This window comes from Branchiostoma belcheri, unplaced genomic scaffold, assembly GCF_001625305.1.
Source record: "Branchiostoma belcheri isolate BF01 breed outbred unplaced genomic scaffold, Haploidv18h27 scaffold182, whole genome shotgun sequence".
Lineage (NCBI taxonomy): Eukaryota > Metazoa > Chordata > Leptocardii > Amphioxiformes > Branchiostomatidae > Branchiostoma > Branchiostoma belcheri.
The window spans coordinates 354,099-363,379 of NW_017803291.1; the positions used below are offsets into that span (position 1 = coordinate 354,099).

Consider the following 9,281-nt stretch of genomic DNA (forward strand, 5'->3'; position numbering starts at 1 on the left):
TTTTATTATTGTGACAATGTAAAATGTAATGTGACATTTGGTCAGAAGTAAAAAAAAATATTGTATCAAATATGGAAACACATTATCGTTATTTGTACATGATGTTATCCTCGGTTACAAACTTCAAGAGATTATAAAATTTCACTATATTAATGTATTGATACTGCTTGGAAAGTTTACTATTTGCAAGTACAAGTATGGTGAATACAAGAGAAATATTACGATATCAATGTTCCATGAAAATTAATGTTCCATGAGAGGTTTAATTTAAACGTTTTTTACCACATGGAAATATGTATATTGCATGTATTGCATGTTGACTGTATATTTTATTTGTCAATAAAAGATGTCTTGAAAAAATGTGCTCTCGGTAGTAAGACCCGAGTGTATCGTATGTGAAAACAGCTTGAAGTCTTACGTCTATTTGCACACCAATGGTTATGAAACAGTTGATTGTCTTCTCTGTTGATTGAATTTTACAGACTGAATGTGTTTACTACTTAATGCTGAGATTAATTCTCAACATATACCTTTGTTGTACAAAAACAATCAGCAAGAATAATGTTTAGTGCACTTTCTTTTAAATGTTTGTCATGGAGGTATCATCTTGCAAATAAGGTAAAGGTTGATTGTGGGCGGGACTTCTGGTGGCTGTCCTTGGTGCCATTGGGAGAGCGCCTGTCATCGATAGACATTAAGAGCCATTTAAATAGTCAATGGTTTTCAGGAAAGTTTATTTCATTTTCTACAAACGTTCTCAAGTCTTTAACCTGCGCATTTATTATCCTTCTAGATATAAAGTACGAAGCCAAGAGAGATATAAAATCTTTCGCGGAAAGACGATTGTAAAATATCAAGATCTGTTAAGTTGGTGTCTTGAGCTTTCGCTGTTATTTACGAAGAAGCGACGTTGTACTGAATATTGATAGCTGAGGACAAAAAGTTACCAATGATTGTTTTTCGTCTGTATTGATGATGTAGTCGCAGTCATAGTCGTCATTTTGAATCTGCTCTCGCGAGAGCACAATCTGGCGCTGGCGAGCGAGTGTGATCTTATTCAGTCCAGCGCACACACCAAAGGAAAGCAGACATTATCGAGGGAGGGGCCAGTTAATCGGCATGGGCAGAAAAGGCAATTTGTGCACCGATATATATTTTGGACTTATTGCCTTCGACGGAAGGCTATAAAATCATTTTGGTACTGTTTGGCAGATTATGCACGATAAACTTTGAAGGCATGGTCCGAGGTTCACGATTTTTGGTAGGCAGGTTGTCTTAGTGATGGTCATTGTCAAGGCCAAAAATGGGCTTCGTGGTTTTATTTACCCAAATAACAAACGGAAACGCATGATACGGACAATAGACGTACTCACTTTCACCTAAATGAAGTGAGGACAGTCGTATGGACTCATCATTGGCATGGCAGGATTCGGTTCCAAGCCGAACACTCCGTCATTACGCCACACGACCCCTCACTTTGTTATGTCAGCTCTGGTGTTAGACCCTTGAATGTAAGATATCGATCATGACAGATGTCTACGGTATAGTGTAAAGGGCAACAAACCATGCGTTCTACTACACACGGATATGAATGAAAAGCATAAACATGTCATGACGACAAAGGTGGTTATGGTGTTGGTCAGTATTGTTCGACCCTGATTAGATTTCATAACTTCTACCATAATTTCAGTTGGCGCATCAGCTCATTTCTGTTCATTTTAAGGCACAGCAGAAGACAGTAGACTCCGTTGGCCGACGATAGTGTGTCCGCTGGTAAGTGTTTTATTTAGTTAGCTATTTTATCACAACCGCTGTGTAGCAGGTATCTTTCGGGTTAAATATTTAATTGGATTGTTTCCTTCGCCCAGGAAGTTATGATACAGGGGGCGTTCGTGTGTGTGTGTGTGTGTGTGTGTGTGTGTGTGTGTGTGTGTGTGTGTGTGTGTGTGTGTGTGTGTATGTGTGTGTGTGTGCGTGCGTACGTAAGTGTGTGTGTGTACATGTAACATAATGATAAGTACATGTAATGGACGTGACCAGATTGTCAGTTATAGGCAATACTACATTCTATACACATAGCTTTACTTTATCACTGATGGGGCAAAATAACGAGTACATAATGACTATCGAAATGTCAAAGTGCTATATCATTCCTGTTATCTCTCTGTGACACAAAGGGAGGGGTGTATGTGTAGGTGCATCTCTTGCTGAGATTGCACCAGGCCTTGTTGTGTGCTACTGTTATTTTCCCAGGCCCAAATACGTGCGTTACATTCTTTCACATACTTGCTATACGGTGCTTGTAGAGTGTCCCAGTGCGAACACAGGAATAACGCCTGAACTAGTTAGGTGTTATATATAGAATCACCAAGGCCCTGGGGGCATTCAAGAAGTTCGAACTCGGAAGTGAAACAGGATATTGCATCATGTGTTGGTTAGTGGGCAAGTCCTGAAGGCTTTTCTTGCCTGTTTGTACAGGTGCTTTAAAACATGTAAACACTGACTCTTGAAGTCGCGGCACGCCCTCCACTGAAATACCCGTAAAATTGTAATAGTACCTATACTGTCGGGGTCACACAGTCGTACCATAAGTGCTCTTCCCTTTTACTTCTACGTACACAATGTCACCTTTGACCGACAACCTGGAACCGGTTTACGTGGCACAAAGGGAGGGGTGTATGCGACCTGCGGGATGCACACACACGACTGAATAGGACGCCGAAAGTTCACTGTCTTGGATCGGGGAGGCTCTTGTGTGGAGCATAGACGACTGCGTGTATTTAAGACTGACTGTGAGCACATTTTTCTCGCCCTTGTCTGCAAAAAAAGTAAGTCAGATACGGTACCTTGTTTGACCTAATCTTTGACTCAACATATATATTTGGTGTAGGACTACCATATTACCTAGTACTTGCAGCTTCAACACCACCCCCGGCTGCTTGTGGCCCACGATTATTTTATTGTTTGCAATTCCAATTTATTTATTTATTTATTTATTGATCTTCAAGACACATGGGTGGTCCCTTCAGCAGGTTGGTGCTGATTTCCAAGGGAGCCCATAAGAAAATAACATAAAATAATAATGATCAAACGTAACAGAGAAATCAGAAATCAAAATACAAGATCAGTCAGAGTTGAGATGTCAGAGGTCAAGCTCCAAATAATACAAACTTAGAAATAGTAGATCACAAATAATAAAGTACTTGAACATAGTAGTAATAAATCATATGTACAAACCAAGCAAATAACAAAAAAAAATACTTCAATCATAATTCAATCAATAAATCAAATCAATCACAAATCAAATCAAATCTAAGTTTTTTAAGCATTAAACTCAACTCTACTTCTTTGTCTCTAGACACCTGAAAAACCCGAAGAAGACACCGGTACGACCAACCATGGCTGTTAGCAAACTTTCTCCCCTGACTCAACTGTTTGTCAAGATTTCTAACTGTTTGTCAGAAGACGATGTCAGAAATCTGAGGGCCATTCTTGTCCAGGACGGTATTGGACTGGCAAACCTGGAACAAGCAACACCTCTTGAGGTGTTCAACATGCTGGAGGATAATAATAAAATCGGCAAGGGTGACTTACAGCTCTTCGTGCAGGTTTTAAGAGATCTGGGGAAAACAAAATTAGCAGAGGAAGCTGAACAACTTGAACAAGACCAGAGGAATGAACTAGGTATGTCTGGTTTGTGAATTTTGTGCAAGCAAAAATAGACTCTGTCATGAAGAAAACATACATTCTTAGTTATAGATACTGTTGTATGGACGGTAATATTCAGCCAATACATCTCTTAAGTAGCTACATTAAATATATCATTAGTTAAACACATTCACCGGTAAAAGGGCAAAGTTATTAGTCACCGCTGACCTGTCAGATCTGACAAGCAATAATCAGCATTGACTTCATGCAGTGAAAATTATTTAAGTTAATGATACCTATTATCCTAAAATCAATATGAAATAACATAAACTGACATTTTAACCTAATCTTGATTAGAAAGTCCGATACGACACATTTTGAGATCTTCCAATTTTCATTTCCTCCCTAGAGGAAAAACAGACAACGATCACAGACACAGAGGTGCATAAGGTTCAGACGAATGAAAGAGATCAACAAGAGATTCTCAAAAAGAAAGAAATGAAGAAAAGGCAGCACCAGCTCTTCATACAGCAGACAAGAGACTGGGCTTTTATTATATGCATTTCTTTCTTCATTTTAATCTTAGCAGTCCGTGTGTCTAATGAAAGGTCCAGGCAGCCTCAGGCTTCATCAACTGTGATCACTATTGAGGTCCTGGAGAACTCAGTAGAAAGTCTGCCCTGCTTTGTCACAGTCACAACAGTCACTGCAGATCTAACAGGTGGGAAAGTTGCACCACAGATAGAAGTGACCTCGCCCCGGGGTAAAACCACCCTCATACAAACAACAGCACACACTAGTCCCCCACTTGAAGCGAAGAAGGGACAAACCAGCAGAGTTAGCAGGGTCTGGGGTGCAGAGTGGAGACCTCAGGAGTCAGGCAAACACACATTGGGGGCCTGTATGGGCGGTAGAAAGGATCTTTGTTCTCTCACAGTGACTGTAGATGTGGGAAGTAACAACCCAATAATGAGCCTTGGGCAAAAGGGAAGCCAGCAGGGACAGTTTGACAGTCCAGTAGGTGTAGCAGTCAGAGGGGACAGGCTGTATGTGGCTGATACTTACAACAATCGTGTTCAGGTGTTTGATCTGAGTGGGAAGTTTTGTCACTCATTTCCTACTGACTTGCCTGTAGGACTTGCAGTTCAGACTGATGGCACCATAGTGGTGAACTCTGGGAAGGAAGTGAAAAAATTTTCCCCATCAGGAGAACTGCTGCACAAATTTCCCCTGGGTGACTATTGGAGTGACCCCCTTTGCATACGCCTCAATGGGCTGGCAGTACAGAGGGATGGGAGGGTTGTTGTAGCTGATGGAGACAAACACAGCATCTTCCTGTTTGAGACAGATGGGACACTGGTGAAACAGGTGAGAGGGCAGGGGGAGGGGGATGGGCAGTTTGACTGGCCATGTTTTGTCTGCGTGGATAAAGAAGACAACATCATTGTGGCAGATTCTCTCAACCACCGTGTTCAGGTGTTTGACAGGAATCTTAACTTCAAACACAAGTTTGGTCAGAAGGGTAGACAGCCACAGGACATGTGGGATCCTTCAGGGGTGTCAACTGACAGCATGGGTAACATAGTTCTGGCAAACAGTGGGGAATTATTTACGAATTTAGGTGGTGCAGAACATGGCAAGAAGCTTCAGGTGTTTCGCCCAGACGGCACCTGGGTGTCCACCATTAGTAGTGATGGAGACAAATTAAACGTTCCCTTTGGGGTGGCTGTGACAGAGGATGGGCATGTGTTTGTAGCTGATTATGGTGACCACTGTATCAGGAAGTACAGATACATCTAACAGTACAGAATGTTCCAGGTACAGGAACTGTGAGCACCTCACAAGCTCAGTATTATAAAGTAAGGTACAAATGTGGGACAAGCATTAGTAAACTTCCAGTAAAGTTTGTGATCTGATAATTTTTGTCAAGACCCACAGATTATGATTTAACCTAGACTAAATATAAGACCCAACAGTAATTATCGGAAATGACTTTAGTGTGTTTAGTGCATACATGTGTGCCTTTATATAGTTATGATGGGATGATTTTAACTTTTATTGTGATATTGATCAATGTGCGGTAAGTAGTGTGTATCATAACATGTACATGTATATAACTGTAACCTTTAGCAACTTTTCTATTGTCACTCAGACCTCATTCACACTCAAAAATGGATCCAGATTCACCACCGATCCCTATCGAAATTATGTAATTTTATGTATGAAAAAAGACACGTTAGATTCAGTCAATCCGGATCGGTTTTTGCAGCGTAAACGCGGTACGCTCCAATCGGGATTGATTTTTTCCCGATCCCGATCCAAAAGTAATCCACCTCGAGGAGGTAGTTCTTCGGACGCAAACGCGAATGTGAAGGCAAAGTGGATTGGCTTTCATCTTGGATTCGCCTGGTGTGACGCGATGTGCCACAAATACCACAATCGATCGAATCCAATATGCAAAATCCATCATGAGACAAGGTCTTTGTGTGATGCTATAATTGGCCTAATATAGAGATATGATGCCAAAATTTACGGCAGAGTTGCAGCGGCTCAGGCGCGTCCAGGATGGCGGCCTCTAATCACGTGACACCTCAATCCATTTCTGAGCGAAATGCACGATGCAATCGGGATCGGTGAAAAGCAGTGTGAACGCACTGGTCGATCCAGATCGATGAATTTCTGATCCAAATCGACTGTTAATCTGGATCCATTTTTTGAATGTGAACATGGTCACAATCCCACCTAATTAGTCATTCTAAGCTTGGAGCCTTAAACTCTTGTTAAAGTAAGACTATCATATATCATTATAAGGTTAAAGTTTAAACATTTTAACAATAAATATTATAATAATGATATCACATTTTGCCTTGTGTGTTTGGACATGTGATTGTCGTAACTGGAAAAGTTAATGTCAGGTTTTACGTTGCAGCAGGCTTGTCATGTAGAAATGTTCAATATAAAGCCTTGCAACAGCTGCAGACCAGTGAGTCAGTTATCAACATGAAAACTTGGCAGATTCAGACTCATAAGCAGTGGGTAATTAAAACACACACTTTGCAGGCATATTGAGGCACATGATGTACTGGGAAGTAAAAACCATATTTAAGTATCATGTGCAATGTTTTTAACTTTAAGGCACATTCATTTCAGAGTTGGTACTCTTAAAGGTCTTAAAGGGCTACTTTAGTGTGTAGCAAAGGGTCAAAGCTGAGTTTTCTGTAACCCCCATGGATGCCTTTCAAAATCAAAGTGACCACTATATATGGTAATGTTACAGGTGACGTACCGTTCACCAATGAAAAGATACCATTTAACAACAGTACTTTGTAATCAAGCAGTTGAAATATGCGCAGACTCAAATATAGGGAGCCAATCCCATAACGTATAGCCAGGGATGCACTCTTGCAGTAGAGTGTGAAAACTACAGACATAGGCAGATAAATTCAGTCCTTGACAACTAATGCCAAGTGGCATGTATTATCCAGCGGTTGGTGATCCTGCTTCTTGATCTAGAGGTTGGGAGTTCGAATCCTGGCTATTCTCAATCACTTGACATGCACACTACTGACAAGGGTCACAGTACTAGTCCTATTCGTCATAAAGAGACGCGCTGCAGTTATCTGACTTGTCGACAGATGGTGCCTTAGAAATGTTTGAGCACGTTTATGCCACTGTTGACGTCAGATTCAGACAATCAACCGTAAGACTCATATAAGACTAATCGATCATTGTTTGTTACACTCCGTTGTGTAACCACCACGCAGAGCTCGATTCTGAGAGGCACCACCCCAACAAAAATACAGTCTTTCACGCCACCCATCCCAGGAAGAAAGTGATAACGGAAGATTTTTTGACAAGCTGAGGAGAGGAGAGGTACGGTAAGGTAACTTTCTTCTTTAAGTCAAATTCACATTGTGTAAAGGAATTGATAGTGCTATGGCTATAGCAAAGGCAATTTAAAGTCGACTAAAGAAAAGATAATGGTTTAGTAGTTGATTTTCACGTTGAAATGACTTACCAAACCGATGAAGCCTATGTGTTGCACTACACGAATTTCCCACTTTAAAAAATGGGGAAGATGTTACCGAGCAGCTTCTCATATATATTGGGTCAGCTGGCCTTTGCACTCCGTGAATTTAGAAAGACAGCATTTTCTGAAATCATCTACCGGGACACCGTTTGTTTTTTACGACTACGAGCGGCTAGAGCGGCAGTTTCTTTTTGGACAGGGGAGGGGGGGAGGCTGGTTTTTTGAAAGAGTTGTATTAGCGTAGCTGGAGAGAGCTGTACTCTGGCCCGGACGATAGACTTTTTGGCTCCTGTGGTGAAAATGTACCGGTCTATTGCAGAATGCCTGTCTCTCTTTTATTTCTATTTTACCCACCCACCCGCTCATCACCATCGGATGATCACTGAGAAGGTGATAAATCTCCAGCTCCTTACCTGACAGGTTCAAAAGGCGACATGGTTATGTTGGCTTAAAAAAAGAGTGTAAACAAAATCCATGTTAATATTCAAACAGCCAACTCCAGACAATCAACGCAATTAAGCATATCAGCAATGGGTAGACATTACCTTTAAATCTTGGCATTAAAGGCTTTTGTTGAATACAGTCTGATAAAAAGGCCTGATAAAGGTAATCTTTCAGATATCAATCTCAAAAATTCTGCACCAGAATTTTAAAAGGGGGCCCAAAAATATAAAAAAACAGGGGTTGAACTGCTCAAACTCCGACAAATAGCTGACAATAGTAAACAAACCCAACCTTTGACCTCAATTTTTATGTATCCATCCGCTTTGCAATTTGGCCAGGCAAGTTCTCAGATCCATCAGATCAGATCGAACACTACATTGGTGAAATAATGATGAACCAACCTTAAACAAAGTAGACATGTTTAGACCTAACCTATTACTTCTAGCCCCAAAGTATCCACACTTAACAGTATTTCAATGAAGAAAAAAAAAGATATTAGCAATGGACTAAGTTTGCGCAACGCAATAGTGAAGTCAGTCTTATATTCACTTTTTAAAAGACTGTTTCTCGCGCTCCATTATGGAACAACCACTGAAGCGCGTATCCTGCGAGCACGACAGATTTCAGGTGACACATCGGAGATAGTTTTGTACAGTATAAAGTATCTGAAAATATCCTGAAATTTGGACAAATGCATTGCCGATGGACTTGATTTTGATGTAGTATTTCAATGTGTTATGTGGTTTTTGGTGTGACACACACGAACATGATAACATAACCTTTTTGGCGAAAGTAATTATAGTTACATGATCTCATGCTTTTGCCAAATGACGTTGACGTTTGTGACTGATAAATTATAACTGCTTCTGTTAATTATATTATTTGGTAGCATTATATCATAAGTTATGCAAATGCAGTCCTTATTACGTTTAACTACGTGACGAAGTTTACCTTCACTTCACTTGAATTTACTTTAATCACCATGGGATTTTAGCATTGTCTTACGAATTATGCAAGTTAGGTCTTCATTTACATTATTTATATATATATTTTTCTCCTGTTCTAAGCTTATATTTCACACCTTTAAATAATCCTTTCATAAAAGGTAGCAGATTTATAGAATTCCCTCAATAATTATACAAGCTAGTTCCTGATTTGC

The 9,281-nt window shown here is 40.3% G+C and overlaps 1 protein-coding gene across 2 annotated transcripts; it reads left to right on the forward strand.

Moving 5' to 3' along the window:
- The first annotated feature begins 1,683 nt into the window (after positions 1–1,683).
- On the forward strand, positions 1,684–6,385 carry LOC109467596 (tripartite motif-containing protein 3-like). 2 transcript variants are annotated; one of them, XM_019765613.1, is made up of 4 exons: positions 1,684–1,773; positions 2,669–2,828; positions 3,359–3,684; positions 4,058–6,385. In XM_019765613.1, the coding sequence occupies exons 3-4, from the start codon at positions 3,399–3,401 to the stop codon at positions 5,446–5,448; spliced, it is 1,677 nt and encodes a 558-aa protein (XP_019621172.1). In that variant the 5' UTR covers positions 1,684–1,773; positions 2,669–2,828; positions 3,359–3,398; the 3' UTR covers positions 5,449–6,385. The 2 variants fall into 2 exon arrangements, with proteins under 2 accessions (XP_019621172.1, XP_019621173.1); XM_019765614.1 differs by lacking the exon at positions 1,684–1,773 and having other exon boundaries at positions 2,408–2,792.
- Positions 6,386–9,281: the final 2,896 nt, after the last annotated feature.